This window comes from Micropterus dolomieu, linkage group LG04 (genome assembly GCF_021292245.1).
Source record: "Micropterus dolomieu isolate WLL.071019.BEF.003 ecotype Adirondacks linkage group LG04, ASM2129224v1, whole genome shotgun sequence".
Classification (NCBI taxonomy): domain Eukaryota; kingdom Metazoa; phylum Chordata; class Actinopteri; order Centrarchiformes; family Centrarchidae; genus Micropterus; species Micropterus dolomieu.
This window is the reverse complement of record NC_060153.1, coordinates 16198953-16222748: the sequence shown is the minus strand read 5'-3', so window position 1 is coordinate 16222748 and position 23796 is coordinate 16198953. Positions and strand designations below refer to the sequence as shown.

Here is a 23796-nt window from a genome sequence, read left to right as displayed (position 1 = left end):
TATAATGTACACATTAAACACTACACTAAAGAGACTGGAAGCAGGAAACTGCCAAGAAGGAGAAACATTTTTGACTCTATTATACAATAAGTTACTAGTTGTGTTCCTGTGTATGTCAGGAAAAATAACAGTGGCTGCAGGGTGACTTAGTCAGTAAGACAGCCATGTTACAACCGGTTGACCTTGGTTCAAGTGCTTGTTTCATCTGCGCCGCTAAAGTGCCCTTGAGCCAGACAGTAAACTCTTGCCAGCTTGAGGAACACTTTTCTGTAGCTGACAGTGACATGCGTAAGTGAACAGTCTGTCTGCAGGGAACCTTTTGTAGGCTAAATCTAATGTACCAAAATAACCAGGATTATCACATTATCATAGTTATGTGTCTATATACACTAAAATCCAGCACAAAGCTCTCAGAGCAACTGTAATTTTTCTTACTGAGGTGAAAGCATCTGAAAATCCATACTCCCCTCCAGTCTATGGCCCTATGTTTTCAAAATCTGGCAACCGTTAGCCAGTAGCTACCTACTTAGCTATAAGCGTCACAAAACCATCTGTGTTTTCCCATGCAGCGCAGAACAAGCCCTGCTCTGTTCACCTCCCTTTGCCTTTGGCTTGCTGGGCACAGCCCTCTCTAAACTTTCCTGCAGGTCAGGAGCTGTGTGTTGCTGCTCCCTCTTATCACAACCCTACATCTACCCCAGGGTTACACTCAATGTCAAAGCTAATGAATGTATGTAAAGCAATGATGATATCGCCTCCTGTGAGAGAGCAACTATTGAAATAATCATTTAAAAATGAATCTTTGAAGCCTCTCATAGATGCAATTTATGTTCGGTGCATTGTTCACAAACTCACATGCACACACAAACATGGTGAACATGCAAAATAGTGTCTTCTATGACCACACCAGCACACACATGCATACCTGCTTGCACACAAACACGCTGCACAGATTTCACACAATTTGAGGAATGTGCCCCTGGACAGCGTAACACAGCGGAGTAGGAAGTGGGAACGCCAATCTGGAAATTATGTGAAAACAATAGAGCCGCTCTGTGCCATGCAGAGTGTGGAAACATGCACATAAAAATTGATTTCAGCAAAGAAAGGCTTTCCTCTAACCTTGTGAGAAAACAGGCAGAACCAGGAAGTGTTGAGGGCTGTACAGTTCATCTGTGTGTGTGTTGGTGTGTGTGTGTGTGTAAGAAAAGGAAATAAATGTGTCTATCTGCATGGTAACAAGCTGGAATGGGTCTGCAGAGGATTTTAGCTGAGTGAAATTAAGGCTGCATGTGTGTGTGAGTTGCGTGGGTGAATGAATGAGACAGGTTAGATCATCCTGTGTATGTGTGTCACACCTTGAGCTGCTGTAGTCTGAGCTTCTCATCCTCCATCTCTCTCCTGGCTCTGTCCTGCTCCTCCTGCAGCCGGCGCTTCTCCTGACAGGGAGAAAGAAGGAGGGAAAGAGAGAAATTGCAAAAAATAGAGTATGAATGTGGACATATTGATCACAATGGGAGGGCAATTTTATTCTAATAAAGACAAGCATGGACTGGATAAACTCAGATCTGCAGCAAGATATATAAACAAGCAGATGCAAATAAATAAGCAGTAACAAAGACAGGGAAGAGACGGTGATGAATAAAACATCACTGGGAAAGAGTAAAACGGGGACACCTGGTCAACCATCTGTCACAAGGACACTGTCACCGTAGACTCTATATCCCATAATACTTACAGTAGCTGTCCCCATGGCAACCCGGTGTTGTTTTCGTGGGACCAGGGACACCCTGGCTCACTACACTGCACAATCAATAAATGATTTAGGAGTTACGAACAGCTCAGTGAGCTTAGTGTCTTTACCCTCTCTTTCTCTGTACAGACGAATCAGAAATAACGTCAGAAGAGGACAGTGACAACTACTACACTTGTAAACCTATTATTTCACTTTTCATGCAACTTTGTCAGAAAAAACTGTCCAGGTGATCCTGTAGAACTGATTATATGTTGGAAATAAATTAAATTAAAAAGGTTATAATCTACAAAACCTAAACATTTCAAAACAAATGTGTCCAGTTTTGGCAGACAGCTAGATGCCTTTCTGTGCTGTATTATCAGCTGCTCCAGTAGGTAGAAAGTGAACATAAACCCCACGTTACGGCCAATGTTCAACTGGTCAATTTGTTTCTAGGCTCAAATTCGAGTTTTACATTATCACATATTTACGATTTTAAATGATGCATTTCTTTATAAAGATTTAAATCTGAATGTGGAGGTTGGACAGAAGCGGTACATTAATGTTTATTTTGTTTGTTTTTTTTAACCTGTGTCATAACAATTTCTAGTACTTTGAGACCTCCACGGTCTCGTAGACTTCCTGCTGACCATGATTAACCCCAACATATCTTTTTCCGCAGTCATTGTAAATGTGTACAGTTTCTGCTTCCTTTCTGCTGCATACACATCAGCCGCTGGATTTGTCTATACACAGATGAATGTGCGTGTGTCTTTGTATGTGCACATGGACTCACAGCAATGGCCTCCAGTCGCTGTTTGTACTTGTCCGCCTCATCCATCCTGGCACCTGTGACACAACAAGACAGGGTTGAAGGTTAGTGATCAGAGGTAAAGCAAATACTGGATCCATTTATTCCCCATATTACGGTGTTCACTGGTCTGAGAGAACGAACTCCGGCCACTATTTCAGTTGTATCTTCTGCACTTCACACACAAAACCCTTATGGTCTTTACGTATGGAAGATTTTATTGGACTTGAATATTTGTAACCCACAGAAAACAATCCACAAATGTGTACTATGATGCGCAAATATTTCACTATCTACAAATATGTATTTTTACATTTGTGACTTCCAGTACACATTGGACAAAATTCCACAAATGCGTACATGACCCACAAACTGACTGGAAGAAATCTGCAAATGCGCAAAAACTGTTGTGTGTGTAGAAGTCACTCTGTTTTTTTTGTGGATATGATTTTACACATCACAAAAGTAAAAATACATATTCGTAGATAGTGAAATATTTGCGCATCATAGTACATATTTGTGGATTGTTTTCTGTGGGTTACAAATATTAAAGTCCAAGTGTGGGAAGAAGAGAATCAAACAGCATTTCTGCATTAGTCCCCAAACTCATTTAGTCCCACCCTGTACTTCAGAGAATATGGAGGCAGCTAATGAGTGGCAACACAAGATCAGACAGCAGAATTCAGCCGTTGCTATTTATGAAACATGTAATTGGACAAGTATCTCAGTAGTACATTTCCATGTCTGCAGAGCTACCTTGACCCACAATCCTCCACATCAATCCCACCCTTACCAAAAATGTCTCCACCATACCCCATTTAGCCTTTTGTGTCTATTATGACACAGCCCCAGGCATTTCGAAGAAAATGAGCATAGGCATTTGTTTTCCCCTACAGCTGACACTAAATGGGACAATATTTGAGCTCCCCAAAACTCAGAGGTACATGAGACAGCATAGACTTGGCACCCATCTCACAGCAACTCAGTCATTAGTGAGTTCTTGCCATCACAAGCCATAACTCTGTTTTCAGAGGAAAACCTTCCTTCTAAAAACTTCTCAGGAGAGTAACAACACTTATTTTTGTCCCACATGTAATTCTGCACTGGGTGCGTTCCATAACAAAAACACACTTTATACTTTAAGAATAATTATTGTAGATGTAAATTGTAGATGTTAACGCAATAATTTTCTGATCACTGACAATCCCATTTGGTGTATAAAAAGTTCTGTCCTTCCTCAAAAAACACATTTAGCCATCACAGTAACTGAGATCTCACACTAGTGGTCATCTGAGCGATACAGTGCCCAATTTCTGTAACAAATGCCACACTGGCACAGCCATCACAGAAATGCACATCACACGTAAATGGGGACCTCGTCTTTTACATCAAAATCCAACTGTACGTTGACAAAGAGAAAAAACATCACGTGTAAACATCCAAAAAAGCTTTGACAGATCAACCCTCTGCACCATTACTCATTTCTCCCCCACCCCCTCATCCAACATTCACATACTCTAAATATGAGGTTTCTTATTTCTGCCCACAAGGCAACTCACTGGAGTTGATGCTATTGTTGCTCCTCCAATATGTTAGCTCTTTTAGGTCCCTTAAGGGGTGTTCGTGAACATTGTGTGAAACTTCTCCATACCAACACCTAAAGAATCCCTAAAGGCACCCTCAAGGTGAGGGATGGGTGTTGGGGTCACAGGGGAGGTGGGCCCACATTAAACGATATAAAAATGTAGGTGTACTGTGTCTGGAGGGGAACACAGAAGGATGAAAGGAATTGGGAAAGGTAGAAAATGGCAATGGGGAAACAACCTCTAGCATGCCTTTCTTTTCTCTGGAGTTCTCTCAAGAACTGACGTGGCAAGATGGAAGGATCAGCCGAAAGACAGATGAGAATACACATACACAGAATATATATGGAGAGATTTAGAGACAAGGGGGACCCTTGAATAGCAACAGAGGTGGAAAAGACAAAATCTCATTTTGGCAGTGTTCTGAATGACTGGAGGTGCAGTGACAGCTTACAGTATAAGCCTCCGTAGGGAGTGATGGCTTGTGTCTCATCAGGGCTCCAGGAGAGCGCCTAGAATAGCAGCCACAGATAAACAAGCAAACACAAACAGTGGCTTTGATGAGGAGGTATTGAGGAGCTCCCCGTAGACACACACTGACTTCGATAATTAGACATGATACAGGAGGGTAGGGTAGGCTGACAAAGTCAAAAAGTTAAGAGACAGAGAAAGTCAAGATGTTTGGAGAGAAGAGCGGCAGGGAAAGAGAAGATGAGAGAGGAATGAGGTGACAGGAAATGTATCAACTGGTTTGGGATTCAAATCCCCTAATGTCAAGGGTAACACAAACATATGAACAATTTTTGTGCAGGACAGACAAAAAAACAAGATTGTTCAAGAATCGGAAGAAGAGAGAAATTGTAGATTTAATCTACTCTGTTTCCTTTAAAACCTTGATCATTATCAAGCAAATTCACAGTTTTCTCCCAGGTAAACCAAAGAGTGATTTTGCAATCTTGGATAGTTTCATTTAAAGGCCTCTCAATGGCCCAAGAGGTCAAAGTATCCAGTGTTTTGCAAAAAAGCCAACCAAATATAGTTTTATTTCTTTTTCCTTGAATTATTTTGTAACCCCTCAGACTTGTGACGCCTACTTAAAATCATTTAGGGTTTGCTAAAAATGATGTCTGTTATTTACTGGGCAGTGTCTACATTATAAAACCAAGCAGAAGTGTAATTAATGCGAAATCCTTACTTTAACTATGAATCTTTGCACCTTAACTGTGAATTTTCACACAACTCCCACAATCCTCTTGTGGTATTCTGAAAGCACAGCAACCCACAAATGTCCCAACATGGACCCAACAAAAACTGCACTTGTTCACTGCCACCTTGCCCCTGTTATTGCACACTATATCCAATAATCTCAGAACCAAACAGCAGCACTAAAAACACTAATATAGCACATGGCCCTGAACACGAACACAGCTTGGCTGCTACAGTATTCAATTACAGACATTGCTTCACCTGTAACAACTGTTACATGCCAACCCAGGTGGCTGAAATTGTACTGATGCCTCAGTTCCTTTAAAACTGAGAGTTTTTGGTTTTCAAGGAAATGTTTTGTTTCCTACACAAACACTTTCCTGTTCAGCAAGTGGTAGGCTGTCTGACCTCAGTGGTATGACCTCCCACACACAGGGTCTCTCCCAGTTTACATCTCCCATTCTCTATGTCTCCCTTGCCATACCCCACTCACACTTAGTCACACAACGGACTAAAAGTGCTACGGCCAAAGAAAAAAGAGAAGAGCAAAAGCAGCAGGAATGGTAGTCTAGGGGTAAGAGAAAAGTATGTTGTGTATTTGTGGTGTAATGATTATTTTATTTATGGATCAGTCAACAGGACTTTATCCATGCAGACATTTTAACTTGCCATTGTGGGAAAAGCACAGGTTTCACAAATAACATTAATGACGGCGCCATTCTATTCAAATGTCCCAGTAAGTCAGCATGCACAATACTAGGATGCTGAAAACTGAAGCAGCTAAATAGAATTACGCAATCATTAATTTTATTATTTACTTTGTTTTCCCTGCTGTATCAAACTTTCTTCCATGAAAAACACCAATCATCTGGTGTCAACAACTCTTGATAGTTGATTCATTGTTTAAATCCTCTTTCAAGCAACAATGCCTATTCGGTTTTATATGACTGCAGTAATTAAATGCTTTTGGATTTGGGTCTGAAAACAAGTAACAAGGCACAAGTCACTTTGCCCTCCGGGAAATTGTGAGTGGCCTTTTTCAGTATTTTCAAAAATATTATAGACTAAACAGTTACTTGATTTAAAGCTGCTACCAATCATTATGAATGAAAAGATGCCATATTCAAATGGATTGTTTTGTAGGACCAATTGTTCAAAATCCAATGAGATTTAGTTTACGATCACTTGAGACACATTTTCACTTCATCGAGAACTGTACTTCATCAATATGACAGTGCACTCCTATAATATCTCACAATAGACAGTTAAAAAAAGACTTAATCGTGTGTATGGGAGGGTCTAGCTGTGTCAGTCATTCAGTCTTACTGCAGATGGTCAGCATGGTTTCTTTGCAAACATTCCTCCTGCCCTGCTGCAAAAGAATGTATATTTGCCTTCAGTGTATGTGTACATGTTTACATAACAATGTATATTTGCCTAGTGCGGTGCTACAAAGTCTAAATGCTGAGTGCTAGTGTAGTGACATTAGCTCTGTGGGAACAGATGGAAGAACAGTAGGGTGTCTGGAATGAAAAACTTTAAGAATCATTTAGTATCACAGCTCACTGCTCGTGGATTTCTCTGACACACTTACAGGCATTCTTATGACTGACTGCATGTAACAATGAAAATGTGAATCTTAAGCACTATTCCTACAAGGCAAGAGGCTGCGGTGTTTGTTTAATCAAAAGACCAAGAGACCATCCCTGCAAACAGTTTTGGAGCTCAGCTATATCCAAATCACAGTGTGTGTAAAGTAAAGTCTTCATTATTTTCAAACTGAGCAAAACACTACAAACGCCAACGCATTCACATGATATTTTCCGAGGGGCTTAAAAAGAACGACTGTGGGAATCAGAGGAATCAGTGTGATCGGATAGGTAGCACTTACATACCACCAAAGCATCCTTTTGCTCTGTATTAACTTGCACGTATAGTGTCAGCGGTAGCTACACGTGATGACATGTAGATGAGTTGTCTTTGCAAAGCCCATGTTTCAGCAATTTAAATCCTACTTGACAATACCTGACACTATGGAATCAGGAACTAGCTTATTCAAATGCAATACTCTACTCAGCATGATGTTATTAGAGAGGTAAGAGTACAGTGTTGCTGACTTTGACCTCACAGAGATAGACACGGGCTGAAGAGTCATTGAAGTTAAATATTCAAGTTTCTGCTCCATTTCTTGGAGGGGTGAGGGATGGGGGTGGGCAGTTGTGATGTGATTATAGTAAAGATAGAGGAGAGAGAGCAGCAAGCAGAAGTAGGGTTGGAGTATCAAATTGTGTGCCCTTAATTACATACAGTACTGTTAGCACACTTAAATACTACTAAAAAATATTTGTTTTATTAAATTCTAATACCTATAATAGTGGCGCTACGCTGGAATTATATTTGCTTTTAAGTGCACAGGCTCAATTACGGTGCTGCTTTCACGTGTCCCATTATCCTGCTTCTATTCAACAGTGCTGGATTTTAAACTCTTTGGGAACATAGTACAGCACTAGAGTGTACCATGTAAACTGTAGAACTGAAATAGTGAAACTGGAAGGTAGGATAGGATACACAAGGTTTCACATTTTCAGGCCAGTGAAACACACAGCAAGTATTCCAAGGACACTGTAAGCTGGAAATATCCTTCCACCCATGGGTTTGGGTACAGGAAGACTACAAACATCGCTGTCCTCCAGACGATTAGAGACAGAACATGCAATCACAAGGACCCTGATCTCTGAACTTATGCATCCTCTGCTGTCGTCAATGGCCATTGCTCAGGAAGGGGCCCGACTTAGACAGACAACTAACTGTACAACAAATTCCTAGATATAACTTCAATCAGAGACGGGGCAATCAAAGAGGCAATCCCTCTCTAGTTTGAGGGATGTACAAAGTCAATTGTTGTATTGTGCTTTTTCATCAGCTATTGATTTTCAGTTGCTTTACAGACTCTGCAGCAGAAATTGCATTATTGGAGATGGATATCCTGCTTATCTAGATAGAAATAAATCTGGCATACAGTGTGAAGGAGTGGGTGTGTGTGTACGTGCATGTGTGTACTGTATGTGTTTGTGTGTGTGGGTGGTATGGGTGGAACTTGTGTAGCTTGGATACTGCTACTGTAACAGCACACAGCCACGTTCCTTTGATTGACAGGCCATATCGACGGGAATGAAAACACTGCATTCCACTCCTGTGTGTGCGCACATCAGTAATGGTTTGGGAGGTTAATGTGTGATGTGTGTGTGCCTCCTACATCAAAGTGCTAACAGTGTAGTAGACTGTTGGGGATTATCAAAGTCAACAACATACATCACAGATTTACTCCAAGTCATTTATCACCACTGTACTTCACAGGCATGCAATTCCTATTTCAGCCTAACCTCTGAAGAAACACATAGGCAAAAATAATGCGTGCACTTCAAAGAATCAAAAGATGTCATCAACCTACCAATTCCATATTTACCAGGGCATTAACTTTGCAGATATGTACAGTTAGCTTACACAAATGGTCGCGCTTGAGAGCATCAAAGGCATCACTGCGAGGGAATATCAAAAGAAAACTTCCAACAGGTCCTGGTGTTCAGCGGTTAGACTAAAGCAAGTTTAATGCACTGACAATTTGACTAAATCGTGTTGAGAGAGGAGACTATGATGAAACAATAGCACCTCAAAGGAGCAAATTCCTTTGCTCTCATTTTGTCTCTACGTTATACAGACATAAAAAAGGATTGAGAAAGCTCAATGGTGTACTGTCAGGTACCACACACACACACACACACACACACACACACTAGAGTCTCTGTTCAGCAGGAGGTAGGCTGGTCTTAGCCTTTGCCTGGCTCTGCCCAGTTTCCTAGTGCTGTAAGGGAACGCTTATATACACACACACAACACACACCCACAGCACTCCATCTCCATTTGGGCTGATCTAGAAAGTAATGTGACATGAAGGTTAAGTTAAACTGTCATGGTTGCAGGGGCTCCAAGGTTGCTTTCACACCTGCAGTTTGGTCCATGTTCTCCTTTTAGTTCTGGTCCATTGTCTTTCCATGCTGACAAACAAAGAAGGGGTGTAAAAAATCTGTTATGTGGACTGACAGGTAATTCATTCATTTGGCAGTTTTGATAATTATTAGTGCCACATGGCTCCACATGTTTAAATCACTGATGGACAGCAAGTCATGCTTGCACTTTAGACAGTGTTCAGACTGAAAACAGCCTTGTGTGGTTGTTCCAGGTACCAGTGAGACATAAATTATGATCCAGGAAGTTTGGTTTGAGTAACAGATCGCAGAGATTGAAGGCATATCAGAGCACAAAACACTGGCCTTACTACAGTACGCATTATAAAGTTTAATATTATTTGTTTAATTATTTTTTCTGGTGTAAAAAATAGTAGTCACTAATGGACTCCATATAGATCCCTACACCTTGCACTCACATGATCGCAAGAATACGTGTTACCTTGGTCACCAAACAATTTGCATAAATATATAGGCCTACATTACTTCTTCAGATTGCTTACTTAAAAGTTCCCATGATCAGCAGAATAATGTGAGAGTAGTTTTGAATTAATGCTAAAATTCCACGTCTTCTATGACAAATCTTCTGGGTGGTTTGCTTTGTTTTCAAATTACAGACAAAGCTCAACAATTACCAAGACAGGGACCAACCATTTCAAGCAGTCACAGTCTGGCTATTTGGTCAGGGCACCAGAGTTTGATTGACAAAAAGAACTAAACCATATGGACAAATGCACCGGAGTTAGTTTGAACTGGACAGGTTAGGTGTGAAAATACCTCAAGACCAAGAATTGGTATATTATCTACCAGTCTTACTGTACCTACTGACATATTCTCTGCTGTCAAGACACAACTTGTGTAGCCATTATCTCATCAGCCAAACACACATATGGTTGACATAAAGCTAAATGTTGTATAAGGCTGCATACTGCTTGATATTACCCTCTGAGTGGTTCCCAATATGGGCAAGCTGCTGATCACTAGCCATGACAAAATCACCATCTGCTGCACACATTTAAAATATTAAGTCTGGAAGGATTTTTGGCGAGAAAATCAGTTCCACATCCATTAAGCTGAGCAGCAGATCAAAAATGACAGCATGGTGAAAGCCTTTGTAAAACGTTGTCATCCACTCATCAAATCAGCAGAGGAGCGACAGAGATTAACACGGTCATCTGAAACTGTATGCATTTCCTAGAATGGCTCCGTTTTGGAAGCATCAATCAGTTAGATCAATTAACCTTGCCCATTACGTCACTGTTAGGGGCAGGTGAGAGAATGTGGCTAAACTGAACTTTCAAACCCAAGACAGATAATTTTGAGCAGAAAAGGTATTTTCTTTTGTTTTTAAAAAACAAATTTAGTGTGGACATCCCCTTTAAAAAGGGAAATATCTGAAAACAACTGGGTTTGCATTATATTTACATTCAGATTGCACATATTGTCCACATTGAGGGTCTAAGGATTGACGATGTACCGGATGTTGTACAGATTGTAAAGACCTCTGAGGCAAATTTGTGATTTTGGGCTATTTCAATAAAATAAAAAGAGGTGGTATTATGCTCATTTTCAGGTTCAAAATCCTATTTAGGAGTTGTACCAGAACAGGTTTACATGGTTTAATTTTCAAAAAACAGCATATTTTTTGTCATACTGCACATTGCTGCAGCTCCTCTTTTCACCCTGTGTTTATGACTTCGTTTTAGCTATTGAGTGATACATCTCGTCTCTAAATGATCTTTGTTGGGAATTGCACATGCGCAGTTCCTAGTTAAGGACTACTAGCCAATCAGAAGCAGAGAAGGGCAGGTCAGCGAAAGGCCGGTAACAGCTTTGATTCAGCTGTAGGCTACATGTTGCCGACCAGGTTGACAATTTGTAACATACATATCTTTCATCCATAAAGTTTTAACTGAGCTCTGTCTCTACATCATGGTAACAACTTCATGTCCATTGACTGCTTGGAGGGTAGCTAGTGTTTGGAAGGGAGAGGAGAGGTGTGCTGCAGCTCAGTGTTTTTCCACCAGTGTTTTGAGGGTGTGTCGGACCAGTTGTTCCGCGAGCATTATGACACATATTTTCATTGTGACGTAACAAGAAAGAGAAGTAAAGGCTGGACTACAAACTAGCTGTTTTCAGGCAGTTCAGAGCAGTGTTTTCTGTGGGAGATGGGAACTCCCTTTGGGGTGGACTTTGGGCTTTTTCACTTTGCAAACCTATTACATGCACAAAAAAAGATATATAACTTTAGGTTACTTGCGTAACCCCGGTTCTCAGAGTAGCATGAGTGAGATGTCTCACTATGGGATGTGCCTCCCCGCGTATTCCTCAGAAGCATTTATCTCATTACACCAATCCTGATTGGCTGGTGATCGTGGTGTCTGCGTCTAGTGGACCCACCTACCCCTAAATAGCTTACGCTACAACACAGACACCATTCAAAATAAGCACCTCTTCTCGCTTCGTCCCAGCAAGAAGGGCTGTCTGGTGTGATATCTCACTCATGCTACTCTGAGAACCGGGGTTACGCAAGTAACCTAAAGTTCTCATTCATAGCATTCGTTTCGATGTCTCACTATGGGATATGGAGACTCCCGAATATCCAGACAAGCTTATCTCAACAACCACCAGCTCTCAGGAAGCAGCACTCTGTTCCAGCGAGGGCCCTGTGCTCAGCACTGCACGCGCCACACTCTGAGCCGAGACATCCAGTTTATAAAACCGGGCAAAGGTGAGGGGCGAGGACCAGCTCGCCGCCGCACAAATGTCCTGGATAGGGACCCCCTTAAACAGGGCCCAGGATGCAGCAAGGCCACGAGTTCAGTGAGCCCGTAGGCCTGGTGGAGCCTGCAGACCCCGACTAGTGTAGGCCAGAGCAATCGACCCCACACTCCAGTGGGAGAGCTGTCGCTTGGTAACGGGCTTGCCCATACAGGGGCTAGCCCAGGACGCAAAGAGATGGTCACTTCTCCGAAACCCCCTAAGTCCTGTTCATGTAAAAGCACAGGGCTCGGACCGGACACAGCACATGCAGCCGCTCCTCATCAGGGGAGGAGAAAGGCGGCGAAGAGAACGCCCTGAGGTCAGTGAGCGAGCACGAGCCAACCACCTTGGGCACAAAGGCAGGGTTAGGCTTCATCGACACTCTGACATCCCCCGGAGCAAACTGAGTGCATGAATGTCGCCGACCCGTTTTGCGGAAGCCAAAGCCAGCAATAACACTGTCTTCAGAGACAGATGTTTTAAGTAAACGTCCCCCAGAGGTTCAAAAGGGGGGCAGAGAGCTCATCCAGAACATGACAAACAGCAATAGCAGCCAGGTACACTTTAATTTTGGAGAAAGCCTTTTGTTTGTCAACCAAGACCTGTAGGAATGACAAAATCACACCGACTGGGCACTGAAAAGGGACATAACCCTCCTTGAGACACCGACCGGGCACTGAAAAGGGACATAACCCTCCTTGAGACACCACTCCTCAAACTCCCTCCACTTACAGTCATAAAGGGACCTGGTGGAGGGAGCCCTGACGCTCTGAATAGTGTTAACCACATTCTGAGGAAGCCCCATCACACTTAAATTATACCACTCACGGGCCAGGCCCATAGTGCCAGGCGCTCTGGGTGTGGGTGAAAGATTGTCCACCCCCGCCTGGGACAGCATGTCCCTGCGCAGCGGGAGTTGCCATGGCCACTTTACTCTCTGCCGCCAGGCGAGCTGTAAAGGAAACCGAGTCCAGGTGTAACCCCAGAAATCTTATACTCCATGCTGGGGACAGCACGCTCTTCTCGGTGTTTATTATAAAACCCAAATCTGTAAGATGTCTTATGAGTACGCGCGTTTGCGTCACTGACACCTGCTCCGACTGTGCCAAAAGGAGCCAGTCGTCCAGATATGTAGCCAGACGGAAACCCTGCCGTCTCAACGGGGCCACAGCCGCTTCGGTACACCACACGAACACTCTCGGGCTCAGGGACAGACTGAAGGGAAGTACTCTGTACTCGTAACATACACCCCGAAAAGCGAACCTCAGATATTTCCTGTGCGGAGGATAAATTGCAATGTGGAAATATGCGTCCTTCAGGTCGACAGATGTGAACCAATCGCCCTGGCGCACCAGACAAAGCAGGGATGCATGAGTGAGCATCCTGAACTTGTATTTCCTGATGTACTTGTTCAGAGCTCGCAGATCCAGGATAGGGCGAAGACTGCTCCCCCCCGTTTAGGGACCAGAAAATACCTGGAGTATAAGCCGCTCTGACTCCGTTCGGGAGGCACTACACATATCACTCTCTTTTCTAACAGCAAGACAATTTCCTCCTGTAGAATACGAGCTGACTCCCCCTGAGCCCGGGAGCATACAATGCCTGAGAAGCGAGGGTGGAATAACAGCGAATTGAAGCCTGTAACCCCTTGATATTGTTCTCAGCACCCAGGCCGAAGTCGTGAGCGCCGCCCACCTTTCCCTCATCAGCGAGAGAGGAGTGGCAGCCCCCAGTGTGTCTTCCCCACTGCACGCCATCAATAATGGCGTGCAGTGGGGCCATCTAGCAGCAGGATGGCCGTGACTCCTGGTCGACACTGTTCATGCGCGAGGTGTTAGTGCACCGACGGAGTCGGCAGCGTCCCACGTCCTGAAGGGAGCCGTAGCGCTCCTTATTGTTTTTCTGTTCATTGTTTTTAACTGCGCCCTTGACCTTAGGCCTGGATGCGGCAGCGGAACATGCTTTATTGTTAAGAGTGAGGGTGTGTGCTTGTGCGGCTTAAAGGGAGGGCAGAACCTGCTGCCTCCGCTGCAAAGTCTCTCTTCTCCTCGACCGAGACTTGCCGGTGCCTCTCTGGCACTGCATGCCACAGCGGGGAGTCGGGGGGGGTGGGAAAGCCTCCGCATCACACTCCAGAAGAGAACAGGTGGGGCTGGCGAACGGCATCACCAGTGGGGAGAGGGAGGTTGTCAAACCGCCCTCTTCTTCTTCCTGGCCTGCTGACCGGCAGTCTGGACCTGCTGTCCCGGTGGAGCCGACGTCAACGTTGGAGCCTTCCTGAGCCAGCCCGCTCTTGCCTCATGCCGTGGAGGGGCAGATGGGGTGGGCTGGGGCTTCAGCCGCTTAGGGATTTTAAACTGAGGGGGCCGCAAGACAGCCTGAGCGAAGGTCTGGCACGGGGCCACTGGGGGGTGGGCCTCAGCTTTCTGGGGTAGGCAGAGCTAGAGAGCTTGTCCTCCTTCTTCTTAGCCTTACATCTCTGCTGCATGGAGGCCAGAGCGGTGCCAAAAACCCCGTCGGGGACAATCGGCATGTCCAAGATGTCCTCCTTCTCCCTGTCAGACAGGTTTGTCAGGTTGAGCAATCTTGCTCTTTCCTGTAAAACCATCACTCCCATAGATTTACCTGTGGCTTGGACTGAGCAGCGCTGCACGCGGAGGCAAATGTCCGTTATCATAGTAATCTCTTCCTACACTACGGGGTTAGACTTGGTGGCCATGTCCTCAATCAACTCCGCTTGATACGCGGTGAGCATGGAGGAGACATTCAGGGCTCTGACACTCAAAGCTGATGCTTTGTAAGCCCTCTCAGTCATAGCGGACTGGTAATGGTCCGTTTTTGATGGCAGTGTGGGGTTCCTGGAGGATACCGTGGTCTGTCGCGGGTGGAGGTGGGCTGTGACTAACGGCTCCATGGGGGCCATGCGGAGCATGCCAAGCTTTTCCATGCCCTCAAAATCCAGGGAGGATGCGCCCTGTATCAGGGTCTTGCTGCTGAACGGGTGATCCTTCCATGAAACGGCGACTTCATCCAGCAGCTCAGGAAAAACTGGGAGTAGCTGTTTTGCCATCCTCTTGGCCTGGGGCAATTTCTTCCCCTCATAACAGGATCTGGTGGTCTCCGTCACAACCGCAGGCCAGGGAATATTCAGTCTGGCTGCAGCGCGTTTGCACACGTCCTGCATATCCATACTGGGAGCAGGGGAAGCTGGCGTACTCCTGTCCTCGCCCAAAAGAGGCAGACACAGCGTTGGGCTTGACAGCCTGAGAGGAAGGGATGAACATTTCGTCCTCATCATCCTCAGATAAGAGGAGCTCTGAGAAACTGAGCTCCTCATCATCCTCATAATCCAGCTCTAGCACATCTTCCATAAGCGGGGCCGCCGCGGCTAGGTCCAGCAGTGAGCCCCAGCTAGCGCTAGCACACGGTTCAGCGTCCGTATCGGTCCCCTCATTGCCAGCCGGCAAGTCGTTGGTGGACAGGTAAGGGTCCTTTCCCGACAAGCTAGCTTGGCGTGCTAGCTGTCGTCGAAGACTCTTCAGGGTGTAGCAATTGCAGTGCCTGCATGAACCGGGGGCTTCAACGGCCAAGCGGGCGTGTTCCAGCACGAGGCAGGAAGAGCAGACCTGGTGTGTGTCCCTTCTCAATATTTTATTCCGCAGCGGGAGAGCCGAGCCCATGGATCACCGTCTACTCTGATGTAAGAAGAACGTCGCATACGCTGGTGTGCCAACATGTACCTGACCGTAAAACGGCTAGGCGGGTAATGCTCCAGTCTGTGGTGAGACCGAAGAGTTGAAGCATGTCGAAGGCAGCTAGAGCCCGGCGACTGAGATGTCAGCTCTTATCTGTGGACAGTTAAGCTAGCTAGCCTGTATGACAGATCGAGATATGCTCCGAGGCAAGAGGAGGTGTTTGAATGGTGTCTGTGTTGTAGCGTAAGCTATTTAAGGGTAGGTGGGTCCACTAGACGCAGACACCATGATCACCAGCCAATCAGGATTGGCGTAATGAGATAAATGCTTCTGAGGAATACGCTGGGAGGCGCATCCCATAGTGAGACATCGAAACGAATGCTATGAATGAGAACTCAATAAAGGAGAGCGAAAAAGCCTAAAACCATAATACCACCTCTTTAAAGTTATAATAAATAAGATTTTCATTAAATCAAACCATTTTGACACCTTTTATGGTGGCCATTTTTTAACATGTATTGTATTTACATTCTGCCATTACCTCTCTATGTAGTAGTTTTAAATCGGTACTGGCAAAGTCTGCCATTCATACATGGATTCAAATTGCCTTCACACACACACACACACACACACACACACACACACACACACACACACGGGTTCCTTGGAGTCAAATGTTATAAAAAAACCATTACCAATATCGTGACAGGGATTTCGATCTCATCAGCCATACCTAGGGGAAAGCCCTTAAAAGCACCTGGAGACCTTTTTACTGAATTAAACATACCAACATGACAGTATTAGTAAAACTTTTGGTTTACTGCCCAGCTCTTCATATGTATTGCACTCAGTTATGACCCTTGCACGACTTCAAAGCTGGAGACAATGGGTTATCAACTGTTGACTAAGACAGACTGACTTATGGTTTCAATGTTTTGGAATTCATGAACTCCTAGATCTAAAGCTTTATCTCCTTAAACAAACAGCGTTGGCACGTATTAGCATTCACGATAAGAGGAGAAACACTGGTTTTTAACCCTGAGGTGGTATGCAGTGTGTGTGCATGTATTATGCTTTAAAGAGGAGTGAAGGCTGAGGCTTCATGGAAAACAGAGACAGTGTGACTGAGGTCAAAATTACCCTGAAGTACTAACTGAATGTCATTATAGCCTTTTTACAATACGAGTTTGGTAAAGCCAGTGTCATATCAACAACATGTGCTGTGTATATATATATATAAACGACTCAAGCAGTGAACATGTACCTGTAATTTTAGGGAATCTCAGAATGTTTGAAAAAGTCTGTTTGAAAGCATTATATGAGAATGACAAAGGAAAGAGAAACAAAAAGATAAACAGAAAAAGAAGTAGGCAACACTTTGGACTTTCTCTCTGTTCAAACTAAATCCAGTGAACATTGTGCAGTCGTGACCTGCCTCACAACTCACAAATAAAGAGCAGGGAGGAAGCTTCAGAAATGAAACAAAAAAAAAAAACATTAAGGAGAGTGTAAAAGGAATGAACACTGGTAAGACACAGAGACACCATATAAATGGAAAACCCTGCAAGGAACCAGAGGGTAAAACGAATGACTAGACTAGAGGCAGTAATTTGAAGAGAGGGGATCAGAGTTTGAGACACCTGTTCTGACAAGTCCCGACAAGACACGAGGCTGTGACACAACATAAACATTCTGCCTGCATCTCCACTGAAACCCAGCTCAAAGACACACATCGATTTCAGACCTTAGACACCTTACAATATGTGCCAGTCTCCATTTTGTCTCACATGCCGACACATGCACAGATGTTTCACAAGACTCCTGGTGTTACAATAACTTTAACCGCAAAGGTGCACCTACAGTTACAACCTTGACAATGCCAGTTTCTCCAAAAAGAAAAAAAAGGGATTTCGCAACCAAGTAATGAATTATTGAATGAATGCTGTTAAATGTCTCTATCCAATATAGTGAATACTGATAGAATATAATCAGAAAAAACACTTGGCTTTACTGTACTATAGTGTTAATTACGCAACAGAAAATTGTCATAATTTCGTATAATTTAATCATCTACTGTCTGGCCATTTATCAAGCAACGGCATTGAATAAAGACACCTGTTTATATTTGGGACAAGCAATTTGATGTTGTCACCATGGGCTCTGGGAAAATGTGATGGGGATTTTTCACTACTTTCTGACATATTATATGCTACACAATTCATCGATTAAGCATACAAATAACTGACACAGTAATGGATAATGAAAATATTTGTTGTGTATTGTATGTGTTCAATGAAGACAGGAGCAGCTCGTCCCTTTCATGAAAACAATATGGAACTTCCAGTAGCAGTTCAGAGGCATAGTGCACGTGCAAAAAGCCACTGAAATAAAAGGCAAAGTGACCTTTTTTTTTAAACCCAAAGTGGCTCTGCCTCCTCTGCTCACTGACGCACACTGTCAGTGCGGATCTTCATTGAAACCTCTGGTTGCAGGTTATTCGTTCGTGCAGCACTGAGGTTTAATCACTCACCACACTGTGCATTAGGGGAGAGAAGTTCAACTGTGTTAATGCCAAGCGGTTTTTCACAGGTGGGTTTCCCTTGGATTGCAACAAATACTGTATTTCTCAGGAGATTTTCTATTCACAAGTTAGCACACAATAGTAGTGGAGCAGCACTGATAAACCACAGGGAAACTCATTCATTGTCATACTTGTCAATGATTTGGCCTCTTTTTGATGAAACTATTTTCTACTAATGAGTTTTCAGATTCCCCATATTCAGACACTTCCTGTTGGTAACTGCTCTTTGCAGTTTGAGCAAGCATATGCAAGACATGTATTGGCTTGCTTTAGTTATTTGTCATTCTGTGTGTGCAGGATTTGTATCTGTTTGTGTGAAACAGGTTTGGAGAGGAATGCAGGACTGGCGTAATCCGGTCTCGGTTCATTTTCGCTATTGTCATAGAGTCAAAAGCCTGTAGGCCTGTGTGCCTCGGGGCCTCATAGCTCAGTCACTATTACACACATCATCTCACATAACACACTGCTGCCTAAATCAGAATTAAACCACATCAGGACAACATTACAAATACAATTACATCTATAAGTACATTCAAAATAACTCATTCACTACCAGCTTATAGGACATTGAAATGTCGAGCCATTGAGTTTGTGTAAAGCTATACTGCAAATGTGTCCAGTCTCTATGTCTTTCAGGCAAAGCAGTGTATAACGTATCCTCTTTCCTCATCATCACCGTGGACAAACAATTCCTGAATTCCAGCCCATCATTATAAGAAATTAGAGAGAGTACACTCGCCTTTCAACACGCATTAGTGAAAGAAATGTAGGGAGATGTTTATTGCAGCCCTGAGGGCACAGAGGAGAACTGATTTAAAGCTTCAGTGTGTAATATTTAGGAGGATCTATTGACAGAAATGCAATACAATATACATAACTGTTTTCTGTGGTGTATAAACACCTTACATAATTAACTGTTATGTTTTTACTACCTTAGAATGAGCTATTTCTGTCTAAATACAACGCGGGTCCTCTTACATTGACGTTGGCATGTTGCGCCGCCATGTTTATACAGTAGCCCACAACGGACAAACTGCTCTACAGAGCGCGTTTCGTCACTACGTTGAATACGCATGAAGAGGAACAAGAACAAGTAACGTTAGCAGCAGCAGTAGTAGTAATAATAGTAATCTGGTTTATTAGAAGTAAGATAAGAGAAATTTGTACAAAATAGAGGACCACACGTATTTAGCACAACAAAGTGTTTGTATTATGGTTATAACAGTTAATTTGCTGTTCATGTAGAGTGAACTAGATGTCTGACATGTTGTTTATATGCTCTAATAATACTAATCCAACTCATTTCTGTAGTACTGTCCATGTTGATTCCACATTCAGACTTAAGAGCACATGAACATACACTTAGGTCGGAAGAACGACTTCACTCCTCGGGAAATTGAACCATCTGAGGAGAATGTGAATGCACTGAGTCACTGGTTGTAATTCGCAACCCTCAATATTAGATGCCACTAAAACTTACACACTGAACCTTTAAGCGCCATGATCAAAATCCCATTCATAGCAGCACAATGAAAACTTTATCACTGCAACATTTTGACTTCACATTTGCGATAAGCTCAATGTCAGTGGAACAGAAATATTTCTTTCTTAGGCAGCAAACTCAGACTTTTGTTACCATATACATGGGAATGCCTGATTTATATTTTATTTAAATAAAGTGTCTTGCCTATGAAGCTCAAAGCTGTGGGAAAATCATAACTGCTACTTCCTCTGATTAATATCTTACAAAAGTACTCAAAACTCAGTTAACGAGTATCTCTCTCTCTCTGGCAATTTCCAGTGGAGTTAAATTCAATTTCAACAGATCGGATGATCTCTATATTCAGTTTTTATTAAAATACTTAGTACACAATAGGATAAACCTTATCATTCTCAGGTTTGCCCTCTTCTTCTCCACTTGACTTTCTTTAATTTCTCTCTCAATTACATCTGCTCTCATCCACTTCTCTGTCTCCCATTCTCTCTTTAATATAACTTTTAAAAGGATCTGCCATTTTGTAACACTAACTTGTAACTTTCTGATTTTCTTTTGATTTAAAATCTCAATAGAACAAACTATTCTTCACAAAACTAAATGATTCTAATTCATTCCTAGTAGCCCAATGTTAGCACGCTCTGTAGTGTACAGAGTTGTTAAATCCCACTTTAATGAATAACTACATTATCAAAAGAGGTTCATTGAAAACCTTTTTAAAAATAATGTCTGACAGTAGGCGTAAAGGCCATTCAGAAATGATACACAAAGTACACAGCAACATGTGTTCATAATACATTCCCTACTTAGATAACAGTAACTAGTAACTTGGACAGATGGACAACTTAAGTCATAAACATTCTTGTGGTGTCTGGGTTATTAAAATGAACTCATTCAATCTGAAATTATTTAACCAATACTAATTTTTCACCCATGTTTGGTTCCAAAGCCATTTGTACCAGGTCTTGGGTGGTTCCCAGGACTGTGGGGTTTCAATAACAACTCAGTCAACAGCACTTCACACCACCACCATGGCTGAACCTGGGTCAACAGGCTGGTGCAGAGGAATGCTTCCTCTCTCTACAATAACACAATGTGATCATTAGGTTTTAGTCAACACACTAAGGTCACATCTAGGGAAGTCAAGATACACTCCTGGGCAAGAAAATTATGTGTCAATAATATGTGTGCTCACTGTTTCCAGCATCACAACAGATGGCATTTTACTAAACAATAACACCAATGAAGCTGACTGCTGACTCATTTTATGATGTAGGGATGGCTATAAGTCTCCATCACAAGCTGTATGCCTTGTGTACAGTTAGAGCAGGCACACTAGGTTTGGATATAATACTGCGTAAACTACTCAAACAAAATAAGAGCGGGACTGCAAACAGTATTCAAAGCACACTTCAAGATAACAGTAGGCATGAGGCACAAATTTCTTAAGCCTTCCCAAACAAAAGGCTAATTCCCTGTTTTTAAAATGTGTGATTGATAAATTCATTAATTAGGCTAGACAGTCACTCTTGAGGCAATGGCAACTAGTGCTGATAGAGTTAAGTAGTGCAACAAGAGAGATATTTTGTCAAACTGACACCATCAAAAAGCATGCTGCCTGTAATCAGCAAAACCAATTGTTAAGAAATTCCAAGCCTCCATGACTATGAAAAAGGTTGTTTACACTGTATACACAGTGTGCCAGAACAAAACCACAGCTAGAAAAACCACAAACAAAAAACCGCTTGGTAAATGAGTTCATTTCAGTGTGGGATGTAAATCTATCGTTGGCATTTTGAGCAATTCAGCAACAGGTGACTCTTTCAAATTAGTTCTCAATTGGCAGTGAGGAGGCTTTTTTTTTTTACCATTTAATTGACTAGACAACATCACACATTAGCTGCAGCTTTGGAAGAAACGTTAGACATCTTGCTGGAATTGCTTAATTGTGACAACACCTCCTTCTCTTCCTCTACTCCCACCACACACACAAACACTCACACCAAAAAACGAGGGCCTAGTTCTGCCATTCATTAATTAGTTTGAGTTCAATCAATTTGGTGCATATAACCTAAAGCATATCTCATTTCTAACGTGCACTAATGATTTGCAAGCAATTAAAAATACACAGCCACACATTATTCAGGTAACCAGACATCACACAGCTATGTATACAGCCATGTGTATTTGTTTTTGTGCGACGTCTTAGGGTTGCGTTAATTTATGGTCTCCTGGGACCATCGTAGCATGTGGATGTCCATCAGAAAAGCCAGACTAAACTATATGCTGGTTTTCTAACATTTATTTTAAATAGTATATTATATGTAGGTACACCTAGCTTAAACGATTGCAGTCTAATACAACCGTCCTGCAATAAATCCAACCTTTGTGAAGGTTATAATGTTCCTATTCAGAGAGGTGTTCATTCAACAGTAAGATCATTTAGGAGGCTGCAGTTTGTGGTGCTTTTGAATCGTGTTGTACCAACAGGTGTTTCTGTGATTTTGTCTACCCAATTTACACCAATGAGCATAGGGTAAATAACAGAAGCACCTGTGTGTACAATGCAATACAGTTTAACAGCACCACAAACTACAGTTTCAACAAAAACTGAATATTACAAATTTCAAGAATATAAATTTATTTCAGGATTAGATTGCATTAGTTTTAGCTAGGTGCACCTAATAATAAACTGGCACTGAGAAATATAGAAATAAAAATGATGGCTTTTTGTAAGTTTCTGACAGATTTTGAATTTTGTTCATATTCACAAGTCAAGTGCATACATGTAACAGAGACTGCAGTCTTGGACTAGAATTTAAATTAGAGAAATTCATGAGAAAGGCGATGATAAATGTTAGGAAGGTAAGAAGCTAAAATATTATCTTGTCAGAGCAGCACAGGTCTTTCTTGAAGTTATCTCCTCAGACCATTACCTTCACAACCATAACACATTACTTAACTGTCTAATCCTTGTCTGCTTTATTAATACACTGTTGCTGGTGTCAAAAGAAGGGCATGTGTACTGTGTAGAACAGACATAAAGTAAACTAAAGATGATAAATGTTTTTTTATCCTCCTCCTCTCACCAACTGTCAGACAGAATTTCTGAGGGGCTTCAAGTCAACAGATTATTGCAAATGAAAGGAATACCACGCACAAGCACAAAAGCAGAATCACTTAAAAAGTGCAGTCTGAAAACCGCCTTCTCTGTCTAAACAAGACACAGATACACAAGGAAAAGAGGACAGACAAAAGGACGAGTCTGTGAAAGTCAGACTATAGTTCATACTTGAATGTTGGGCTGTGGCTGGTATCTTAGGTACGATAGGACTGAAATGACAGAGGTGAGGTAATGCAGAAACATGCTATAGGAAAGGAAGCAATTAAGCACAAGCCTCAATTTCAATTGATTTCTCAGTATTGAAAATTAACCCACATTACGCTAAACACACTTCAGTACTCTGCGATTAACCTGCTTACAAAGGCACTCCACTCTAATGATCAAACAGTTCTATCATTCGAGAGATCTTTTTGATGTCTGAGGAAAATAATCCTAGTGATGTCAAAGTGATATCATCAGGGTAATATTGGCTTGGTCAAAGAGACTACAGATTTTTAATTGAAAACATGTTTTAAATCATCAATCAATACAAGGTGACAGCCTGACATTCATTTAGTATTAATGGCAAAAAAAAACACAATTAAGCAACTGAGACGTTAATTTTGTATTTCAGTATTTATGCTAATGCTATGACGACTCACTGTATTGTTATATGTACACACATGTGCAGAACAGATCGGGCAGAAGGGACGGGTACGGACAGTACCCCACAGCCAATCATAACAGACTCTACCGCGAGGGGGCGTGGGTTGAGGTGCTACAGGTTGCAGCCTTGAGG

At 42.5% G+C, this 23796-nt stretch overlaps 1 protein-coding gene across 3 annotated transcripts in view; it reads right to left on the bottom strand.

Annotated features, from left to right (window-relative positions):
- Positions 1–23796, bottom strand: part of palm3 (paralemmin 3) — a 38949-nt gene that overhangs the window by 11372 nt on the left and 3781 nt on the right. For all 3 annotated transcript variants that reach the window (XM_046046506.1, XM_046046507.1, XM_046046508.1), the window contains exons 2-3: positions 2532–2584; positions 1359–1439 (exon numbers count right to left, since the gene is read on the bottom strand). In XM_046046506.1, coding sequence (XP_045902462.1) covers positions 1359–1439; positions 2532–2584 — 134 coding nt within the window. The remainder of the gene's footprint in view (positions 1–1358; positions 1440–2531; positions 2585–23796) is intronic.